The 23917-nt window shown below is 38.3% G+C and overlaps 1 protein-coding gene across 2 annotated transcripts in view; it reads right to left on the bottom strand.

Annotated features, from left to right (window-relative positions):
* The window catches only part of LOC129378915 (enhancer of polycomb homolog 1-like), a 31887-nt gene extending 8351 nt beyond the window's left edge, over positions 1-23536 (bottom strand). The window contains exons 1-11 of one of the 2 annotated variants that reach the window (XM_055059421.1): positions 23254-23536; positions 22585-22696; positions 10479-10638; positions 9687-9832; positions 9155-9361; positions 8911-9059; positions 7432-7585; positions 5466-5624; positions 5215-5304; positions 4507-4655; positions 2363-2736 (exon numbers count right to left, since the gene is read on the bottom strand). In XM_055059421.1, the coding sequence (XP_054915396.1) occupies positions 2363-2736; positions 4507-4655; positions 5215-5304; positions 5466-5624; positions 7432-7585; positions 8911-9059; positions 9155-9361; positions 9687-9832; positions 10479-10578 (1528 nt within the window). In that variant the 5' untranslated portion in view covers positions 10579-10638; positions 22585-22696; positions 23254-23536. Of the gene's footprint in view, positions 1-2362; positions 2737-4506; positions 4656-5214; positions 5305-5465; positions 5625-7431; positions 7586-8910; positions 9060-9154; positions 9362-9686; positions 9833-10478; positions 10639-19147; positions 19752-22584; positions 22697-23253 lie in introns of those variants that run through there. The other variant, XM_055059420.1, reaches the window with a different exon arrangement.
* Positions 23537-23917: the final 381 nt, after the last annotated feature.

Below are 23917 nucleotides of genomic sequence, written 5' to 3'. Positions count from 1 at the left end.
CAAATATCACATGTGAAGAGAAAAAACACTCAGATAAGATCTGTGTCATGCAGGACGTGTGAAAGTAGAAAGAAGTCTTTTGAAATACACAAAACGAGATAAAATAACCCAAGGAGGAAAACAACCAGACCATCAAGCTAGCAATAAAGTTCCCTTCCTGACTAATCTGATAATAAAGTTATTCCAAATTCTTAAAAAAGAGCACAACTTCTGATCGGCTAGCCATTGAATCCAAATATTAAAATACTAAACAGGATAGAACATAATAAACAAGGTAGTGAGTCTGTGAAAACCTTGAATCTATTTGTGAAAACTGAGATAGATCTGTGCTGAGAATCTGCAGAAGAAAACTGAATTATTCTACACTGTTTTGTCATATGTCAATATAAAGGGCGGCTGTGGCTGTGTGGCAGAGTTGTCGACTTGCAATCGGAAGGTTGTAGGTTCAATTCCAGCTTCCTCCTGCCATATGTCGATGTGCCTCTGGGCAAGGCACTTAACCCTAAATTATGAATGTGTGTGTGAATGGGTGAATGTGACTCTAATGTCAAGCGCTTTGAGTGGTCAAAATGACTGGAAAGCGCTATATAAGTTCAGTCCATTTACCATTTACCATATATATCAAAACTATCCATCTTGCTCCATGGTTGAAAAACCGGCTTCTGGACGTTTCGTAGTTGGGGCCGTTTGCTACATAAACACCAAATTCTGACAAATGACACAAAAGTTTCAAATGCAGGCGGAGGGAAAAGGTTCACCAAGGCCGTTGTGGCATGGAGGGCCGGATGACATGAGCCTGAGAAAAACAAGACGTGATTTACTTCACCTCTGTGCAAAAAGAACTGATTTTAGATCTGTGGCCCGTCACTCTGCTGCAGAAACAAGACACTCATTACACATCCTTCAGTTTTACCAGGAATGTGCTACTATAGTTGAATTCATTTCCGTTTTCTTAGTGAATACGAAGCATAAATAAAACGTCCACAAACTTTTTTTCTTATCTGTTCCCTTCTAAGCAGCAAAACCAATCCAGATGGGGGCTGAATTACAACCCTCCCTCCAAATGTTCTGAATATATTTTATACTATTCAGGTTTTAAACGGTTAGATACAAATATTTGTAGCTTTTGAGTGCAAGAGAGAAATGTGATTATGTGTCAGAAAGACAGTTTAAAACAAAGTGCTCCGTTAAATCAACCAAGAACTTCCAAAGCAGCATTAGTCTGAGGAAATCACCAGGAGAAGTTGCTCTGAATTCATCAGTGTCGTTACTGTTGGCTCTAAGTAAAAGTATCAGAATTACATTTTGAGAAACCCTAAAGTTTTTCTCCTGGATAAATTAAATGAGAACCCAATGAGAGACTAATCCAACAGCATCAACAACAATCCATTAGGTCACAGAACATCTAAAAACAAATGACTTTCCTCAGGCTCGTTCTTCATGACTCAACCATGAGAGGGAGAAACTGAAAAACATGGCCGCTGTGAAGAGCTGCTGTGACACATTTCCCAAAACAACTAAATGATCCAAGACTTTTAAGGTACTTTGTGAACTGATGTAGGGATAATAATACAAAGCAAATCTGCAAAGTCCAACTTTGATTGGCTCAAAAGAATAAAACCATAAGAAATGGATGCGTTTCTGAGTCAAGATACCAATTCAGATCCTGTGGCCCTAAGTAGGCCGTTAGTACTAGAAAACCCACCAATGAGGCTCACTAGGAAATGTATGAATATGTATTGAGTTTGTCTCTCTGATATCAGAATTACACAACAGTGACAAAAATAAAAAATAGAAGAAATCTACAGCTTTCAATAACACCGCCATTTTTCCACACATATCAGTACACATATCAGTAACTATAAAAATCTAATCAATTTACTCAAACTCCACGCCATGACTAAATCACTACACCCTAAAAAAAACAAACTGTGATCCTTTCCAAAGCCTCACATTTACATCAAAGTATGAACTCATAAAATATCCAGAAAATAAAAAAATAAAACATCTTAAAAGCCAAAAACAGGAGAAACAGCAAATATTAAACCCAACCTATGGCAGCAGAAATATGAAACAACATTTAAAGCATTAATAAACAATAAAAGATCAGCCTGAAGTGTGAAGGCTGGAGAAACAAAGGATGTCCAAATTAATCCAAATTAACAGTCAATTATTTCTTAATGATCCTCAAACTAAAATCGGTTTTTAATTATCCCAAGAAGAACGAAGCGATTGCACACAATCAGCAACATTTCTGCATTCTAAGTGAGATTAAATGAGCTTCTTGTGAGGCCAACAAAACTTTCTTTAGTTAAATAAAGTAACAAAATGAATAAACAAAAAGAGGAACAGAAAGACTCACCATTAACAGGAGTGGTGGCGGGTCCGGTGCGGTTCTGGGCTCCGGAGCCTCCAGACAGAGTCCGAGTTAATCCTGACACAGTTCGGCCAAAATCCCTAAATCCACTGCGGGAAATATCCGCTCCCCCGGCGGGGTGCTGGAATAGCGTCCGTGGTCTGAAGTGCCTCCAGCGGCACGCCTTAATGTTCAAAAGAATCCGGCTGAGGTCCACAGGCGTCGCTGACGAGGGGCGGGACCCAGCGGGGTCCGAGGTATTGGTTTCTGAGGTACTGGTGTTGGAGCTGCGAAGCGGCGAGGCAAGCGGTTCGGGCTCCGGGTCGGAGTCGGCGCTCTGGAGGACGCCCAGGTTGGTGTGAGCTCGGTCCATCAGAACCCTGGAACAAGATGCAAGAAAGTCAGTGGAAGGTCGTCCTGGGTGAAATTGCATGCCTACCCCACGAACCCAACAGGTAATCCAGTAATTACCATGTGTCTTATTCAAGGTGGGGACAAAAATTGTTTTAAGCTTCTACTTCTTTCACATGACGTGGAACGGTGCATTTGAAAAGTTTTCATTGCCCATAAGGATAGTAAAATGGGGAAGTGGGTTACACTGAAGAAGTTAATATTGTAAATGAAATAAACATATTTACAGACAAAAGCTTTTCTGTAATCTTACATGAAAAAATTTGATTTATGGCTCTAAATATGAGATTTTTTCAACAAATGGTATTTTTTTAGTCTGTATACTCCAATGACAAAAAATCCATTTCTAAATTAGATTAAAGGTTTAATTCCTAATCCAGCATGTCTGACTTGGATCATTTTGTTTCAACTTTCCAAATATCAATTAATAAAAAAAACTACTTCAGCACAGTTATGCTTTTCATTTATCAACATAAAACTCAAACCACCTACAATAAAGCTAAAGGTTGGATGTGAAAACATAGGACATCTGAAGCACCTGCATGAATAAGCAAATAGACAGGAAAAATTTAGATTGAGAGATCAGGACCAAAAACATTCACCAGCTTTGGACGTTAATGCCAAACACAGCAAGATGGTTATTTTTCTAATAAATCAAGAGCAAATAAGTCCTTTCACCAAGCAGAACGCTTTAATTGAGAGACTGCAGGATCACTCAGTCCCTGGGGTTGGCTGATAAGGCCGCTGTAAACAGAAACGGAACCCCGCTTCAGAACAAGATAAATAACCCAGATGCTCTCGTTAACAACACCTGGCACCGAGACGGAGCTCACTAAAGCTTCACTAGACGCAAGCAGACCAAGGTGCAGGATGTGTCTCAGCTGCAGCTACGCTCTGGTACCAGCCCATAGCAGAACCCCCCATTAGGACCGTCACCTCAGTCGCAAACGGCCAGCTGGGGCTGCTGGGAGGATGGTAAAGAGATGCTACGCTAAACCTCAGCTCATTTTCCCTGCTGAAACAGAAAGCGGCTCAATAGTTGGTATTTTAATCACAACTTGCAGTTCTCTGCTCTACAATACATTCTTTTCATATAGTGCTGCTTTACAAACAGTCTTCATTCTATTTCACTTGGTTTTTATGGGAAACACCAACATAAAGCAGTGAATTAACTACCAACAGCATCTTGTTTCACTGCAGCTACGGCTGAGTTCGCTGTAGCCGCTGCATCTTTCTCCTACAAAAAAACAGCTCAGTTTGGACCAACATCATCTTCAAGCAAATTTTTTTAAGCACTGCTGCAAATTCCATACTTTTAATAGGGATTAAAAATATATTAGCACTAATCGTTGAAAAAGTAGTGATTAAGTCAAAATCGTATAAAAAATATGTAAATGTTACATTTGGGATCAAATAAATAAGAATCAAGTTGTATTTAGCTGAATGTTTTGCTTCCTTGTCCCTGCCAAACAGCACATCATGATTTTGCCACCACCGTCTTTATCATGTATTATGACAATGTGCAGAGTGAAACTTCCACCACATTTGTTTTGGTGTCAAATGAGCAACTTTTTCCACACGTTTAATGAATCCCACATACCATCGTTTTACTTGTGCTGAATTCAACAAATAAGTTAGAATGCTAAAAGTTTGCATATTTCATTTCGGTAAAGGTTATCATATTTGTGTTTCTTTGCAGCCATTAAGCAAGGAAGCTCAGGATGGAGCGGTGAACTCACCTGCCCCCTCTGCCCACGCGGCGCCGTGCCAAACCGATGCAGCGCCACGGCGTATTGAGGGAGGTTAGACAGTAGCGGTAGCGCGGGTCACCGAGCCCACCCTCTGACGGGCTGACCCAGGGCCAGTTGCCAGTCTTATCTGGACGACACTGGAGAAGAAGCAGAAGAACAGCAGATTAAAAATGGGAAGAAATCAAATCTACACTTCTACTCCTTGACATGACCTTTTGGGAGTTATTTTAGTCTTTTAGCTAAACAGGCCTTAAATTAGGAGAATTTAAATCAATATGGCCAATGATAGTGTCCTTTGAATGTGAACTAACATTTACAATCAGAAACCTGGAACATTTTACCACGTAGACTTCCATTCATTTTTGAAAAACAAAAAACAACAAAACCTCAAAATTATTAAATAAATAAATGTATCCTACAATAAAATGTTTGTGAAGATGGTAAAAATGTGACGATCTGAAGGGCAGAAAAAGGTCAAAATATTGGAAATATTTTTCAAATATTTTGAAAAATGTCAAAATATTTTTCAGCCTAGCCCTTTATCACCATAAAAGTCAGAAATTGGCTAAGGAATCTCAGTTTGTGCATCTCTAGTTCTGTTCATTCTGGTTTTGTTGCATGGGAGCCCAGCAAGCGGGCAGCCTGTTGTTAGTGCTATAAATAGAAACAAGCCAGGAGTCACAGGAGGGCACTTACAGCGTAATACTGACAGCCAGCCTTTCTCCTGAATGCGTAGCAGCCATCTGGGTCATTCTCCTCCTCTGCCTCCGAGGAACCTGAATGGATCTATAAAAACAGTAATAATCAAGTCAGTTACAAGAAAAAGACTTCAAATGGTAACATTTCATACTGAAAACAACATGAATAGGAATAATTTTAATGAAACCAATCACAGCTTTTTTTCTTTTTTTTAGGTAAATGGAGACTGTACTTGACTGTCTAAATACCTGTGAGAACGGCTCTTCGTCTGAGCTGGGGAAATCATACTGGTTGAGGTCCTTAGGATTGAACACAGAGGGCCCTGAATGTTGAGGCGCCAACATCGGAGCCATTTTGGGTTTCTTCTCATATTTCCTTTTGGTTCGAACTGCCTCTGCTTTCTCAGGCTAGAAAAAAAAAAAAAAAACAACAGACACACAGAAATGACTCGTTTATCCTCCGGACTGAGCAAACCCTGCGACATTTTCAAACTAGAATCAATAATAGCTGCTAGCTCAGAGGGTGAGTCTCTGAAAAGCCTATTAATAGTCAGCAGGAACAACAGTGAGCCAAGCAGGCATTGATATGCAGATTGAGGCACGTGGCAGATGCTGCCGCCGAGCCAGATGGCAGCTATTCGCCCCGTGCCACCTTTCACCCAGACTCCCCCAGCGGGAACACACTTTCCCGTCTGAACAGACTCTATCGAGATTAGTCGGATTCCTGTCAGCCTTCAGTTTGGAGACAAAGCAAACTGAGTGGGGAGAGGTTCTGTGATGGAGAATGAATCAGCGGAGGGGAGAAAAAAATCTGTAGATATAATTCGAAATGAGACGTCAGTCGTCTGGTGGAGAAGAAATGTTGCTCTGAAGCTGATAGAGCATTAATGAGCTCACAGAGGTTCTGACTAATGAGACGGTAAAGAACGGAAGCATTCGTCAACATCGTTTTATGATAACACATCTAGAAATTCTGGAAATTTAGAGATAATCAGAAGAGAAATGTGTTTCTTGTCATTTATACCATCAGCTCCAATAATAACATATTTACTTTCAATCTTTAAGAATGTCAGAGTGCAAATATTTAACCATAATTCATGGTTTTCTTTAAAAAAGCCACAAGTTGCTAGTTAAAGTTGACTTTGAGAACATTCTGGGTTGGGTGTTGGACCCAATCTCCTCAGGGAAACGCTTGTGAGTTAAGTCAATCATCAGAGACAAAGGGTCCAACTTTACTTTTGTAATAAAACCTCCAGAAATGAGGCCAAAACGGTTTCAATTAACTATTATAATATATTATAATAGTTAATTATAATATATAATATTTACTAGCAGGCCAAGTTTCAAATGAGGAATTCAGTTAGAAATATATTTTAGTCATATATATATATATCAAATAGTGTTCAATATCACCAAATGTGTTAATTTTGATATATATATATATATATATATATATATATATATATATATATATATATATATATATATATATATATATATATATATATATATATATATAATGACAGATGCAGCTCCCCCGATCCTGAGGTAAACCAGGGTTAAGTGCCTTGCCCATGGGCACACTGAGAATTTAATAAGAGGAAGTTGGAGTCCCCAAAGGCCTGTTCAATCATCATCGCTCTTCAAGAAGGAATGATAAAACTTGCATCTTTTGAGTAAAAATAAACAGAAACTGAAATAATTGCTTGTTCTGAAATAAAGTGTTTACTGATTGCTGATGATTCGTACTTGGCTGCCATTTAGAAATGCAGAAATGTGGGACTGAGTCAGCGCAACTCAGAACAGCGACCAGTAGGAACTGTTGTGTGAAGCGATGAGTAAAACCAAAGAGTTAACATTTGTTATGCAGTGACTTCATGAGCTACAAATATGGTAGAAACTACTAGAATCCCACTTTAGCAGTAATCTTTGTTTTTTTTTCCCCCTTAGTCTCAGTAAACACAGCGATCTTTCCTTCTCCCAACAAACTAGGTCTTTATAGAGACGACCAACTGATGACTCAGGTCTGTTGGAGCTCTCCTCAGCTCAAATGTAGGTAATAAAACAAATTAAAGAAAATCACATTTCTGGACTCATTGCTCTAATTTCCTATGACTAATAATCAAAATCACCTGAAAATAAGCTAAGCATATATAATTATGAATGACGAATCAATAGAATTGAAGTTGAGAGCGGTGAGGGTGGACTGGCTTACTTTCTTATAGTCCTTCAAGTCCATGTGGTGGTCCTGGTGTCGGTACTGGTTGCTGTTGGACAGGGGGATGATGGGGATGGTGTAGACGGGCTTCACTAGCGCCCGCTGCTGTGCTTCTGCCATCACCTCAGAACCAAAGTCAGGCATCACATTCCTGATGAGAGACAAACCAAGGATATTAGAAAAAGGAGAACTTCCTGTTCCTAGTGGTGTTAACAACAGGAACACTGCACTCTACAAGCATCATATAATGAAATGGTGGGCAGAGTGGGCGTCTAACGGGAGCAGAGTGCTGCGGTCAGGGAGGGAACACTAGCTGTGATGCGCAGACAGGAAGCGGATCGGGGGAACGGCAGGAAATTGAAATGTCACTACGAATCAGAGCCACTTCAAGGAGACGGCTCCAATTTACGCTGCGCCTGACAGCTGCTTTCAGAGGACATTCATTCTGGTTTCATATGTGGACGGATCGCAGCGGAGGGAGGAAAAATATATACGACTTAAATGGAAGTCGGGGAAAGAACATTGTTTTTATACAAAGTAAACATTTTATGATAGAGTCGTGGAGCCGAGGGAGAGAAGAAATTTTCCCGGGAGAAGAGAGGAAACGAGCTCAGAGTCCTGAACGTAAGGCTCAATAAACAAACTCTAAATTGATCACACTGAAACAAGACTCCAGAAGTTCACCAACAATTAACAGGAGCAGCGAAGCAGGAGTTTAGAGTCAGCACTGATTCCCAAACTTCCAACAGATCCTGATTAAAGCTGCTAATGTGAAACAATTAACCTGTTAGAGCCATTAGGGCAAAACCAACAACCCAATCATCCAGTAATACACTGCTTCATCCATCTACCACAGGGAATCAAAAATCCTTTGAAAGTAATATTTAGATTCAAGTCACATTTTATTTGAAATTATGAGAACTTATGAATGTTTCTACACACTGAAGTTCACTGAGAATTTATGAAAGAAACTTCTGCAGTCGGAGGGATTTTAATAAGAAAGCTGCAAAAACCTAAAAAATAAATATGAATATGGATTGAGGGACAAAAAAAACCCCTAAAGATTATAAATATGATAGACTGATTGATGAGACTATAATGGGAAAACAAACAGATGGAAAAATTGATGGATGTAAAGGTTGTGGTACTGAAGAACAAAGGTGGAAAAATCTGAAGAAGTTTGGATGGAAAAATGGAAGAAAAGATAAAAACAAACTGATGAGATGAGACGGATAACTGAACAAACCTTGGACGGAAACAAACTGATTGATGAAAAAACTAAAATCTAAAGACAAACTAATCAGCAGCTGAAAGCCAGAAGGAAATAACCTGACTGCTTTCCTGACGGGAAAGATTCCTAAGCCAACTTGTTCTTCCACATTTTTCTCAGAAAAATAAGGCGTTTAGTTTCACATACAACTGACTGAGGGCAGTTATGGGGCATATAAATAAAGCAGGCTCTGATGCCAGTCGGACCTTTTCTCCACCACCTCCAGGGTGAGGTGCAGCAGCTCCCTCTTGACCTTCTCCCTCTTCTTGATCATCTCCAGGATGGTGACGGCGCGGCTCAGGTCCCTGCGCAGCTTCAGCATCTTCTCGTATGACGCCTCGTCGTTCTTCCGATTCTGACAACAGAGGAATCAACAAGCCTACCCGTCAATCCCAGCATGTTACCGCGGTCACAAGAATTGAGAAGAGCAACTAAATTCTTCTGTACAACCTTCCTGGTCTGCATCTTTTCAGTCCGTCGGCGGAAGGCCACATAGGGGTCGCTGGTGCTGGAGCCATCCCTCTTCTCCTGCTTGACGGTGGGGATGAGCGAACCGCTCTTGCAGGTTTTCCTCTTGCGGCTCCAGTAGTCAAACACCTCCTTGATCAGATCGTCGTCCTCCTTCAGCAGCAGCTTTGCTTCTTGCAGACTGACGAGCTGCAGAGGAAGAGGAGAAATCAGCCCTGTGACACCTTTCAGGTAAATTATGTTGAAAACAATCAAATCACAGTCAAATTACCACAAAACATTTTCCTTTTCAGTCATGCCGACCAATATGCTGTTCACATTGCACCAATAATGTTTGGGTTTAATAATGTTTCTGACTCCTGTGCTGTGTTTAATATAACAAAACAAAACTTGTAATAAGTTTTTGGGTACAGTTTTTTGGTACCCTGAGGAGATCAGGTGGATACCCTTAATTAACCTATTAGTGATTGCCATTATCCAGGTCAGGGTGTTACCAACAATATTGTGTTTTTACCTGCTGTCCGCTGCCCTTCTCCAGTCGATCGATCATTTCCTCAAACTGCAGCGGCGTGATTTCCATTTTCTTCTTCAGCTTATTCACAAACGTCTCATCCTCTGTGTCCAGGTCGTAGTCCGGAAGCTCCGTATCCAAACTGAAAGCTGGGGAAACACAGGGAACATTATTACTACCTGTTAGAAACGATCGAGAGGATCTGAAATTAAAAACAGATGCATTAAGTCACCTTAAGGAAAAGGAAATCTAAATATTTGAAACAGATGGATGTGACTCAACATGTCTGCACTTGCAGTTCTCAAAATGTCAGATTCAAGCTGTTAAATTTCCAAACTTTTCCAGGCCTGACGCCCCAAATTTCCCAGTCCGTCTTTTATTAAGTTATTTTTAAGCACAAAATGCTCATTTGACTGTGAAATTACAGCAGATATTTCTAGTTTCCTTAGCCTTAAATATGAAAACAAACAGAAAATGGATGACAGATGTGTGCAAAGGACACATGGAAGGATGCACAGACGGATGGACGAACAGAGAAAAACAAGTGGATGGGCCGGAAGACAAAGAAGATATGAACGAATGAAGGACAGATAGTTGAGGGATAAGTAGATGAGACAGATGTATCTTCTAAACTATGGTATAAAATCTGGAAATTTTAATATTTTCCCACATTTCTGAACTTTACTGGCAGTCTGTCAAACCTTCAAAATCATTTAATCATCAGAAAACAACTACTGAACCAAGGTCTTGATTCAAAGCTGAACTTTGACCCCAGATCCTCCTCCTGCTACTCACGCTGTATGTGAATAAGCTGCTTTGGCATTTTGAAGTCCCCGGGGTAGAGCAGCTCGTAGTGCGGGATGTTGCGCTCCGCCTCGGGGACAGGGATGACCATGCTGTCCCGCTTCTCTCCGTAAACCTGCTGCGCAGAGATGGCTCTCTGGAGATGGTGCTCCTGGAAGGGAACAGAGGGTTAAAACACAAACTTCCTGGTTTGTCTTCATAATATTTAACAAACCATCTTCCATAAATATAACACATAGATTGATAAACACAGAGATGTCACTCTTAATGCCTTGGGAAAGTAAAACGCAGCTTTTTAAGTTGTAGATTGGAGCCTTTTGGGGCTTTTCTGAGCTTTATGCAACAGATGGCTGACGCAGCCGCCGCGATTTTGGGCCAATCTTGCACCAACAAGTCTTCACACAAAGCTCCTACTCATTTTACGCATCACACAATGTTCACAACCAGTTCCCTGGCTTGATTTGCAAATGTGGGTCAGCATCAAGTAAGACACACTTTAACCAAGTAGTTTTCCATCGATTGGAAAGTAGTTAAAAATCAAATGTTTCACCTCAGCAGGAAAATTAAGCAGCTTCTTGAGTCCGGTCGAAAAAGATTAGACGAGAATCATCTACTCCATATGTAACATGGTGGGAACTTGATCCATATAAGTTTGGATGTGACAGAGAGAAAAGGTGGCCAAAGTGCGGCATGGGGGCTATTTGTGGCCCCATGAATGGCTTTATTCACACTCCAGTCACAGTTTTCAGAATGGAGCCAATTTGGTCTGCAAACAAAGATGTCGATGGACAGTTTTGTTTTTAATGAGATTTTTCCCAGACAATTAAAATCTTGACATTAACCATAAAAAAAACAGTATGGCACAAGAAGCATCTTATCTTTTAATCTCATTCTGTTCTTGTTGCTAAGAAGAGACGCCCAAAAACAATTGACCTCAAATGTAAAAATAATACACTAGACTTTTCATAAAGCCATCACTCAAGATCAGCAATTAATAGTTTTCCACAACAGTGTAACTCTGGGGGAAAATAAAAGAAAAAAGGCCACAAGAAATGTATTTTTCCATTCTTATGTTAAAATTATTGCATTGGCTTTTAGCTTAGGGATTTTGGACCCTACAACAAAATTGTACATGGCATAGGAATGGTTCATAAAACAGCTGATTCATCTTCGTCCACAAACCATCTTTCAGCTTTGTAGAGAAAATGGTTTGGAAGAAATCTAAATGAAATAGAATGAGGGGCAGTTGAGAGCGATGTAGGTGACTAGAACTGGAAATATAATCACCTACTGCATTAAAATGCAATGTCACACGCTACAGTGGTGATTTTAGCAAGTCAATATATTGCAAAGCTCAATCTTGGATCAGCAGAACAGTTATAAAAATTAAACTCAAATAATTCGATCCAAAAGTGCAATTTTACACTTCAGACACTCAGTATGTGCAACATCTGGCTGAGGAACAAGCCAAAGACAGATTCATCTGCTGCTCCATCAGTTTGTCAATATTCACTGCAGTTTCAGAAATACACAAACACATAAACCCAACATAATTATTCAGGCTAAAACTCTAAAAGAAAATTACGGGTCAAGACAAACATATTTGTATCATCCTGATGTGTTAAGGAACACAAACCATAAAACTAGTCCCTCTGGCCCCAAAAAATCCCACTATTTATACTCCCCCAAACCTGTCAGTGGTACTAAACATTGAGTTTAGGACATGATGTGCATAAAGCCTCCATATCAGGTTAGTAGTAAACAACAAGAAACACAAACAAAACTTTGATGGGAAGTGATGGAGTTTTTTTTGTTATATTTAATTCTAAAACTAGTAAACGATAAGTTAAAGGTGTGAGCCGCCATTGTTGTCACTACTTATGGCAGGTTTGGGTTTATTAGTAAGGGTAGCATTTTCACAAAACAGGCATGAATACACTATAATGAATTTTTTCCCTCTTCAACCCTAAAACGCCGTTTCCGTTTTAGATAAAAACGTCATTCTTTCTTTTAGATTCATTCTACACAAAAACACTAAATAGTTCCCATTTGTCAGACCGTAAACACATCAACTAGTACAATGTTCCCTCATGTATTTGACTTTTTTTCAGATAAAGGTTACAGATATGGAATTTAACATTTATGGAGGAAATCTGGGAAAGGCTTCATTTTCTGTTGCATTTAATGGCTGAATTAAAACAAAATGATAAATGTGTTTGCATTGATAATCTTTAGTATAAAATCAGAAATCAACACAGCCATCTATAAAGAAATATGAAGGGAAGGAAGAGATGAATGATCCAGCAGGTTTCAACCAACACATCTCAGAGTTTGTATTCCAGTTTTCTATTAAATAGCATTTATTGCAACCTCACAAATCAACATACAGGTAAACAATGTGGTTTCAGAGCGGAGTTATCAGCATAAATATTGCATGTAAAGAGGCAATCAAGCTTAAGTTGCCATGATGAGTATCAGCCAGACACTGTAACCTTCCTTTGACCTGAAACACATCCTGATCTTTCTCAGCTTTGATCCTCACCACGCTTCACAGCCCAGGGATTTCCTCTGCCTGGCGTAGATTAGGGGCTTTTGTGAATGGCACACGGAGGAAAACTCAGATGGTTTATTTTAGAAGCAACAGCTACAGTTTCATTGTTTAGATTTACATGCAAGAGTGACACATCCCAACTCATCTGCACTGCAGGCTGAAAACGGGAGCAAACGAGTGAGACGTTCATAGGCTGCTTCAGTGAAATCAAACATGTTTAAACTAATAGCTCTCATACTTCGGCAGCCGAATTCAAATTCAGCTTTTCAAAACAAACAAAAAATAAAAACCACAATATTTTGAATTCATGGAGACTTTCTAGTATACGGTTGCAATTTAGTAGATGACTAGAATGAAAATTCAAACATTAAATTGGATGTTTCCTTCAGTTATGCAACAATGTTACCCGGCAGTATGTTATTAGCAACACTGGCTACACGACAAGAGAGCTAATAAGGCAAACATGTTTCCATCAATTCATTGACAGATTTTAAACTATCAGAAATTAAGGACTTGTCTCAAAACTCGGCTGTTTAGATTTTCCAATATCCAAACTAACACACCTCTGGCTATATTTTACATGTATTTCAATAATACCATAAAAGCTAACTTTTGCAAGTATTTAATATATATATATATATATGTATGTATATATCTAATAATATAAAAGTGACCTTGAGAATCTCTAAAGGGCACTTGCAAATAACTGATTCTTTCTCTTCCACACATCCCACCTCCTATCTGTGAGCTTTGTCATCTCAGCCTCTTAAATAAACATTAAGTTTAGCCATGGAGGGAAAATCCATCAGACAAACACTAGTATTAATATGCAGAACTTGAAGGCATAGAAAATGAAATACAATGTATACAATATTGTGTCCACACCCCTATATGACTGATATTGCACATACTGATCACAATTAGCCTTAAAAGAGTAAATAAATCTAATGCCAATGACTGATTTTGAACATAGTGTTAATATAAGACCTTAGAGAAGGTTTTGTGGTTCCAGATGACATTTTCCTTTTTTCCTTGCATAAAACTTGCTGTGAAAACTCCTTGAGGTTAACATTGCATTAAGTGTTTCCATTGGAACACAGGCGTGAAAAGCAAACAACTCAGTTTTTCCAATTACACTACCTGAACCAACAATCTACTAGGACAAATACTTCCTTGCATTCTTCAAAAAGATGTAAATATTACATGTTTTCGTATCATTGGTCTTTTCAGAGATCTACATATTAAACACAAAACAGAATATTTAAGGTTTCCCTTCACAGAAGGGTTGCACCAACAGGCTTAATATTTTCTCCACGTAAACATCCTGGAACAGCAGCAGCGCCATCATTTTTCTCTTCAGTCATAAATGCAGATAGGCTGGAAGAACAAACCATTTTTCACATCACACCTTCCTAGTAATAAATACACCCAAGAAAAATGGATGAGACTTGTAAAGGGTGCCATGGCAACAGAAATGTGGCCTCCTGCCGGTGTTTCCAGTCCATGCCAGTCAGGAGAAGCCAAGGAAGTTTTGGGGACAGCGATATGTTTCAGCATTAAAGTATTTAAACTTTCATTTATGGAGATGTGTTGCTTCCCGTCTAAAATAAAACAGGTAGCATCACTGGCTGAACACAGTCCAACTGATACCAGACTCTGTTTCCTCAGGCTGAAGCTGAGTTTCTCTGGTACCAAACAGGAAATACCACAGTTGCATAACTCACCATGGAAGCATGCTTCCACTTCATCAACAACTTAAATGAGCAATTTTTCCTTCTTAAGACGTCCAGTTTTGGAACAAACAGGCAAATATCACAGAGCAGGACATAAATGAGGAAATGTATGCAATTTGTGTGTGGAAATTTATTTTAAGGACTAGTTTCGCTGTTAGTTTCACGTCTGTTTTCCCTTCATCCATAAATGGATAAAATATAAAACTATAACTGGAATCTGGAAACATTAAAATGAGTTGACAGAAAGATGCCTGAATGATGACCAAATAGATGAAGGATGATGTGATGGACAGAAACTGATGACTGGATGGACGGACACGGATGGATGGGTGCAGGGACAGAAGGATGAACGGACAGATGATATATGGAGGAGCAGACAGACCAAGGATGGATGGCAGAGTTGGAAATATGGACAAACAGCTGGATTGGTCAATAAATAAGGGAATACTGACAGGAAAAGAGAATATTTTCCATAAAATACAGGGAAGTTACTTTTGATTAGAAAACTGGGACCTACGATCTTAAAAAAAAAAGTCTTAATGCTCCGTCATCTAACACCTTTAAATCAGTTACTAAAGTGCCTAAAAAGTCTAACTAGTATCAAAGTAACTCAGCTCCACGTGTGGTCATTTAGCTGACTGAGAATAGAAACAATCCCGCTGCTGCTGGAGAGGATGTGGGTCAGGGAGCCAAGCCACGGCTGCCTTGTAGTAAAACTGCCCTCTTTATCTCTTCTGTCACACTGTTATGTAATGACACCGTGTGGATGTGTACAGTAGGTGGGAGAGGGCCAGCGTGGGGGTGAGACGGGGTTCTTGCTGACTTTGCACTGTGTCAGTGTTTTCCTTGTGTTTCAGTCTGCTGTGGCATCCCAAAGGAGAAGTGTCTGAGCTCCGAGTGGAAATGAAACTGAAGAAACAAACATTTCCCAGCTGTTAAAGTAACGACAAGGCTCCTACAAGCCATACTGGATCAAAATGCTGTTATTTTCAAGTCTAAAAGTTCCACATTTTTTCCTTTAACATTTATATTGTTAAGTTTTCTCTGTTTTTCCACATCACATAAAACACAGCTGAAGTTGACTAATAAATGGCTGAATAGTGAAAGGGCTGTTTCATTCTTTTTGTGGGATTCGGATGAATTCAATTTAGCTATAAAACGCTGTAAGACTTCCAAAATACAGATACAATTAGATCACAAATGCAGATTCTTTAAAGCAGTTTGGAGTCTACTATTCTTTTCCTGAAAAAATGAATAAACTAAATGTTTGTAACCGCAAATCTATGTTGGAAAAAATAGATTTGAAGTTGTTCAGTTTTATTTTTGCATTTATTCTCTGAATATACACCAGTGACCAAAATGGGAAAAAACTTTAGTGTGATGCTATGAAAAATTTATATAGAAAACATAGGTTATATAAAAACTAGCATAGAGATAAAAACATCAGGAAAATAGTTTTTCCAGTTATTCTAACTTGGAAAAGAATAAAATTAAATTTTAATACCAATAAAGACTCATAACTGGGCGACATGTGGTCATGGGATGTAGTTCAATAACTGTGTTATTGGCGCCTGTACTATGACTGGGCGATGTATTGCGTATACTCGATGTATTGCGATATTTTCTGTTTACGATAGTTAAAATGGCTATATCGCCACTATCGAGTATAAACTGTGCTTCAAATAATAAACTTTCGCCGTCAAATTCACTGCGAGTATGGTTTAACCATGCATCAGTAGTCCCTCCCCCTTCCCAACCTGAAAATTTTCTACCAATCACGCTGCGCGGAGAAAACAAACATGGCGACGGCGAGAGTTTGAGGCGAGCCATGAATGAGACGGTAACTGAAGACGAATCAGATAAACTAGTCTAGTTCAGAAAAGAAACAGCGCTAGATCAATAATTTGGCAGTGGTTTGGATTTTATATGGAGGATGTCGAACAAAATGAGGTAATTTGTGAAATATGTCAAAACTGTTCCCGCAAATTTATCTCACCACCTAATCAGATTATTCATAGCCGCGCTGCCGCAGCGGAACTAGTCTGGGTTAAAGTGAAACCTGGAGATGGAAATATAATCCATTTAGTGCTATGCAATGGGAAAAATGACAAAACTACTCATTCTTTTGCTCTCTGTCAGCTTTACACTACACGTAGACTCATTACCGTAGCAACTGACAACAACACAACTGGTATCAGGATTCAGCCATTAAAACACTCAAACATTACCCCCACATATATCAGAACATTCAGTTTTGGGTTTTTCTGCTTGATGTGTATTTTGTGAGCATTAAGTGATCGCTGTGGCAGATTAGCCTAGCTAATACAGCGGTGGCTGATTAGCTAATTTAAACACCTGCTCTACTGGATTATCTGTCAGTTTGTGTGTTGCTCGCCTTTTTTATTTTTAAGCTGAACCAAAACACACCTTATTCCACAGCACATCTATATGTTAAGTTTGTCAAAATCAAGCATAACTGACCTACTTCCCTCTCCCTCGCAATTTTTTTTTTCTTAGTTAAAACTTATTTCTCACCTTGTTATCTAGTCATAGTGGAGACAGTTCATGGCAAAACACTGCATCCCTTTTCATATGAGCTTAAATTTAAATCTAGAAGAGAAATGGAGGCGGGAACTTGCATGAGTGAAATTATGCTCCATTGTTAAAACAACAATGGAGCTCATTTAAGAATATCATGATAAATATATATATATATATATATATATATTTATATATATACACACATTGTGTATTGTAATGTAGCAAAATTATACCTGAATATTAGATTTTCCTCATATCCCCAACCCTGTACACAAACAAAAATACTATATTCCTTTATCTGAAATCTAAAACCAGTGTTTAACTTTATATTATGCCTAAAAATAAACTAAAATATGTACTTGATGATTTTATAGTAGTTCTAGTTCTTTTCAAATAAGGAAATATGCCCATCATGTATGAGAGGGAAAGTAATTAAATAATTGTAAAGGACTATTTTAGAAAACTATGATTGTTGTCATGACGACACGTTTTGCCTGGCATTTCAGAGTGGAGTATCACTTCAGTAAATCGCCCTACTTGACACAGATGAAGCAATTATATTTTTAAGTGCCATGTATTCAAACTGTCTGCCAATAACCTGTTTGGCTAGCTAGATGAACTCCAACTGCTTTCGATTTTCATATCCACCGTTTGTTTTAGTAGTAATAGAGTAGTAATAACAGAGATGAACATTGTGGAATATTATTGCATTTTTCAAAATATACTGGTAATCAATCCCAGAACTACCTATTTCTATACAATTTCCCAACAGTCTCCAATCATACATTTCACATTTAGAAGAATGCCAGAACTATTTTTTTTTTCCTTTTACAAATTGTTTTTCATGACATGTAAATCAGCATTACACTAACTTCATCAATTACAATTTTGGGTGAGCTAATAATCGGGGTCGGCCAATACTAGTTTATATGAAAGAATATTCTGCAGGCTTTGACTAAGTTTAAATATCAAACGTAAATAACTTTCAAAGTTTTGCAAAAAGAAATTTAGATATTAGCAAAATCCCCAAGCATAGATCAACTATTTTACTTGGAAGCTGAAAATGGGTAACAGTCAGTTGAAGCTAATATTCCTATCACCACTTAAAAATAAGGCCATCTATAACCACAAATATACATATAAATGAACTGCATCTATAATGCAAACTTCAAATAAACGTTATAAAATATATATATTGTGCAAAATTGTCATCACAAATTACAATCGCTATAAACAACACCCAACACGTTGGTTTTACTAAGTCCAAGACACTATATACAAGCTTAAAATCAGCTTTTATAAGTCGATAAATAAACGCTGAATAAAGTTTTGTAGCACGTTAATATTAAATGTGAGATTTCAAGACGTTTCTGTCTGCATTTTCCACCAAGTCACCCGGTACAGCACACATGGCACGGCTGCAACTGTCAACACGCCGATTCCGAGCTGTCAAACTGAGGCCCGCTGTCTCCCCCTGCTGTTCACGCAGCGGAATTGCACACAAACCAAGGCCTCTGCCCGCCTTTAGCAAAAAGTCAACAAAATGGTGGCGCCGACACAAGTCACGTGACTTCTTTGTGCCTTCGTGCGCCGTTTGCAGCGTAGCAGACGGCTAAAACACGACTTTTAAGTAAAACACTACAATATAGTGATATTATGATTCCCCTGGTGTAGGTAAGGTTTAGTAAATTAAAGCCTTCGTCGAGATCTGTCGTGCGCACAAAACGGCAGCAATGGCGGCCATTTTGCACAAGCTTGCGCAGGTAACATTGTGGCGCCGAAAAACACTGTCAAAGAAATCCAGCGGCGGCAGATCGCCTTTTAAAATAACATACCGATTCCTCCTCCTTTTCCATCCCAGTTGGCATCTGCGGCACCGCCCGGTTGATGGAGGCATATTCGTGCAGGTCGGGCAAATCCTCGCAGCGGAAGACGGGCAGGGGCTTACAAGCATCCAACGCCCGCGCCCGAAACGACAGTTTACTCATTTCTTATAATAAAAGATGCAGCATAAATCTCTGGGAACTGCCTGGAGTAACAGCACGTCTGCTTCGAGTTCTCATTGAGGAATCTGTCGCGGTCTCTTTTAGAGTCGGTTCTGAGGGCAGTCGTTCAGGTCCGGTTAGCAGCGCGAACAGAGCCGGGCAGGCCCGGGTCTCAGTCGCCGTCTGTCGGTCTCTCTCGCTCCTGCGCTACGCTGTTCCTGTCCGGTTCAATACGCCATGGCCAACATGGCGGACATTACAAACTCATGCAGCTCAGTGCTCGCTCCGAGCGGCCCAACCCCCTCGGTCACACAAACAGCCATTCCCACGCAGCTTCGCACGCGTGCGCGCTCGAGAAACGCTTGAGGTGCGAGGGAAAGAGGAGGAGGAGGGGAAATGATGCTGCTGATGGGTTCGGAACTTCCAGCTTTCCAGACTTGGGATGTTATGCTGTTATTTACCAGAGTGCCACTAGAGTTTGATTTAAAAAAAAATAAATACATATTTAAAGCAAAACCAGGGTAAATCTCTCACTATATTATTGTATAAAAACTAACAATAATTAAAATCTATACAAAAAGTCAGAAAAAAACCAAAGTAAACCCATAAAAATCTGGCATAATAAACTACTAGATTTATTAGCAATTTTACATTATAAATGTTAGACAGCACCTATTTTATTACCCAACTGATTCAAATGTCTAGCATATATCGCCACCAAGTGGAACAAAAGCAACGGGACACAAACGGATCAAAAGAAAAATGCCTGCTGGAAATTAAAATTCACTAATTCATCATATTCCATATTTAGAAATACATTAAGTCATTCCTACATTCCCAAAACTCAAATTTCTAAAGTTTGTTGTTGTTTTGCCCCATATTTTAAAAGAACAAACAAACTTCTCTAGGACTACGTGGCCAATATTTCTGCAGTAGCAACAATTTAAATGTGGATTATTATTGAAATAATAAAACAAAAAGTTACCTGCTGCAGTGCAACAAGTTAATGAAATATTGTAATAAAATTACCTTTTATATGTAACTGGATTTTTTTATGGAGGCATAACATTTCTAGGACAGCAAAGATTATCAACTACAACAGAACCCTTATAGAAAGTTACTTAAAATCATGAAGCAAAATCTTACAGAATGCAAACAGAAGCAGACAGATGTACATGGATGGATGAACATAGGTCCCAATGTGTCCTCTTCCCAAAAATGAAAACATTTATTAAAAAGCAACAAACATCATTTAGTATTCTGCTATTGGAGAATTAGTCAGGAATATGAACATGTCAATAAGCAAATGTGTGAATGCTTCTTGAATTTATGTTGTTGCAGCTAAACCATTCAGTGATGAGTTGAAGTTAGTTGGGACCAGAATGAAACTCAATTCTAAATCAGTAACCTGTTTTCTATTGTGAGACAACAATTCTGTCATTGGGCAGCAACTAAAGATTCATTTGGTCAATAAATTTCAAATTAGTATATTAGTTAAAAGCTTTTCTTTCTGTGTCTGAATTTTCACCTGTACAGTCTCAAAATCTACATTCTAACTGATGGCAGAACATCATTATTTCAGTCCTGCAGAATATAAAAACCCCACCTAAACCATACCGTGTTCCAAATTCTAAATTTGGAACACTGGTCAATTTCCTAAATGGTCAATGCAAATCAGGGTCAGTATAATTTTCAAGTCATTAAATATTACAGTATAAATAAAATTTTACTAAACCAAATTTTTTTTCAAAAATAAACTCAAAATACACTGTTCCAAATTATTATACACATATCTTATTTTAGATCTTTCAGATAAAGATCTAAAATGGATCTTTATAATGTATTCAATGGATTGTAATTTTAATTGCAAACGATCATTCTTTGAATGAGCAGCATACGTGGTCACATGTACTAAGATCAAAAGCTATTTCAATCAAAAGCATCTTAGCAGACTGAGTTACATGATATAATATAGGAGACCTTCTTTGATATCACCTGCACAATTCTTGTATCCATTGAACTTGTGAGTTTGTAGATAGTTTCTGCTTGAATGTTTTTGCAACAAGTCAGAATACCTTCCCAGAGCTGCTGTTTTGATATGAACTGCATCCCACCCTCAGATCTCCTGCTTGAGGAAACTCCAAAGGTTCTCAATAGGCCTGAGGTCAGAGGAGGAAGGTGACACACCATGACTTTCAAGGAGCTGGCTAATAATACAGATGATTAAATTTGAATATTTTTGAACTTACTGCAAATTGTTTTTGAACTTTTGAGTTAATTTAGATTTACTTGGAAGTTTTTTTGTTTGTCAATGCACATCAGTCAAAGATAATTCTAATTTATTTCATTGTAAGAACGACTTACACCCTTTTAGTTAAACAAATAACTACTCAAGTTTAATTGTTGTCTTCTATGCTCTATTTACATGTTTTCTACAATTTCTGTTCAAATTGAAAGAGTTGTTCAATCACATTTCACAAAGAAACTTTTGTTTATCTCCATGTAATTACAACTGTTCATCTACTTTTTTTGGAGAATTTTAAAGATTGTAAAAAATATGTTTCTATCTATATGAGTAATCGATTCTTGTGACATCTTACAATCAAGCACAAACAAAAGTTGCTACAAAGAGACTATTCTTTTTATGACACTTTCTATACTTTTACTGCCTTAGATTAGCATCACAGCATCTTATAAGACTCCCAATTGTGAACACCGCACAGCTGAACATACAGCGTACAGTTAAACCCATCTGTTTGTGGTTCAGTATTCACAAACTTTTCTGTGGAATACAACTCCACATTTTTTTGAAAAAGTAACCTTTTTTTTCACACAGGAAGTGTAAAGAATTCAAAAGGCCTGTGAACAAAGCTACTGACCTGCCATTGTCTGGCGTTTGCAAAGCAGCCAATCCTGGGGAGTCATTTGTCTTAATTTTTATCATTACATATCAGCAACTGCTGTAGTGGTAAAACGGTTTCCACTGTGCCCATCAAAGCATGCTGAGGTAAATTTTGGTGTTTGAACAATTAACATAAGCAGTTATAAGTGTTTTCAGATGAGTTTAACGTATTCTAGGATTTAAGCTTCTGGCAGGCAGCTGTGGTCCCTAGCTCTTGTGAATGTAAGGGATCCACTGACAGCTTTTTATTGTCTTCACAATAGTCTGGGTTTTAAGAAATAAACAAAAAATATGCCCAAACTGGGAATACATTAACCAATAATTGATTTTTGGAGAGCTTTGTTTAAACTTATGTCAAAGAATATTGATTAAAAATGCAAATAACCTGCAGGAGTGGTTGACAATTGCCAGAGAAACCAGCATGATCCAGATGTAGGAGGTGACATCATCATCCGTTTGGAAGCAACACAATTTCTTCTAAAGTCCATAGTAGAGGCCTTTTATCAAAAAAGACAGGGGGACAAGAGACAAAACCACAAAACAGAAAATATAAGATTACAAATTAATCAAAATTAAAATACAAATTTGTTCACTAAGTCAGGAAATTTTTATTCATTTTCCAAAATCTTATTCAGTCCTTAAACAATCATGATTGTAAGTTTTTGAATTGGGCTATGTAATAAGTTTTGCTGCAACAATACAAAGAACATTCCAACACAACGCCATATACGGATAACTGATGTGAATTTGAGGACATTACAGCAAAAAGTGAACCAACATTCGCTTTATCAAATCCATATGTGTGACATATATCACTAGGAGGCCGATTGAGAGGTATTTATATTGGAATTAGGGACAGTTTGACCAACAAAGATTCCCTACAGCTGTGTTTGCACAAGGAACAGCGACACCGCAGTTAGCTGACACACAGCTGCTAACAGCCTTAGCTCTCTTATTCTGACCCTGAACTCTAAAATTATTTCATCCACCGTTGAAATACATTACATAAAGCCGACGCTCGGCTGAAATACCCCAAGTGTTAGTTTCAACTTACCCGCTGCAATGAAAATCAGAAGGAAACATACTGACGAAGGTATTTCCACTGGTTGTCATGCTAGCCCAAATGCTAATGCTGGTTAGCTCCCATTGGGACGACTAAATACAAGACACTTTCAGCTTCTTTCTATCTCTAAAAGTGCCATTAACTTAGCCTGACAGGGCAATGGCAAAGAAACATTTTGGTAAGTAAAAGTATATCGTGCTTCTAAAGGTAAATTAGGGTAGTTATTTATGATTTTTTTTTTCGAGGAGGTGAAAAAAAGATCCAAACTGACCAAGAAGCCACTTTCAAGACGAATTGTGATTGGATGACAGCTTCCACCAATCACCTGTGGAGAACTGTAGTGGAACGTCAGCTTATTGGTTGTCCTCTGCTTGGTACAATAATAACAGCAACAACATCAACAACAATAATGATAAAACAATAAAAATAAAATAAAAATAATCATAATAAATATAAAACAAAACTAAGAGAAATATTTGTTAAATAGAAACCAAAATAACAATTACTAATAATAAGAATACAAATATTAGTGAGAACAATGACAATAATATAAATAAATAATAACATTAATTGACTATGTTATTTTTGACAATTATTTTAGTCATGGTGATGATATATAAAAAGCGACATAATAATAAAGACATTATTATTATGA

This window comes from Poeciliopsis prolifica, unplaced genomic scaffold (assembly GCF_027474105.1).
Source record: "Poeciliopsis prolifica strain line A6 unplaced genomic scaffold, Auburn_PproV2 SCAFFOLD054, whole genome shotgun sequence".
Classification (NCBI taxonomy): Eukaryota; Metazoa; Chordata; class Actinopteri; order Cyprinodontiformes; family Poeciliidae; genus Poeciliopsis; species Poeciliopsis prolifica.
Note: the sequence above shows the minus strand (reverse complement) of the source record. Positions and strands in the feature narration are given on the sequence as shown.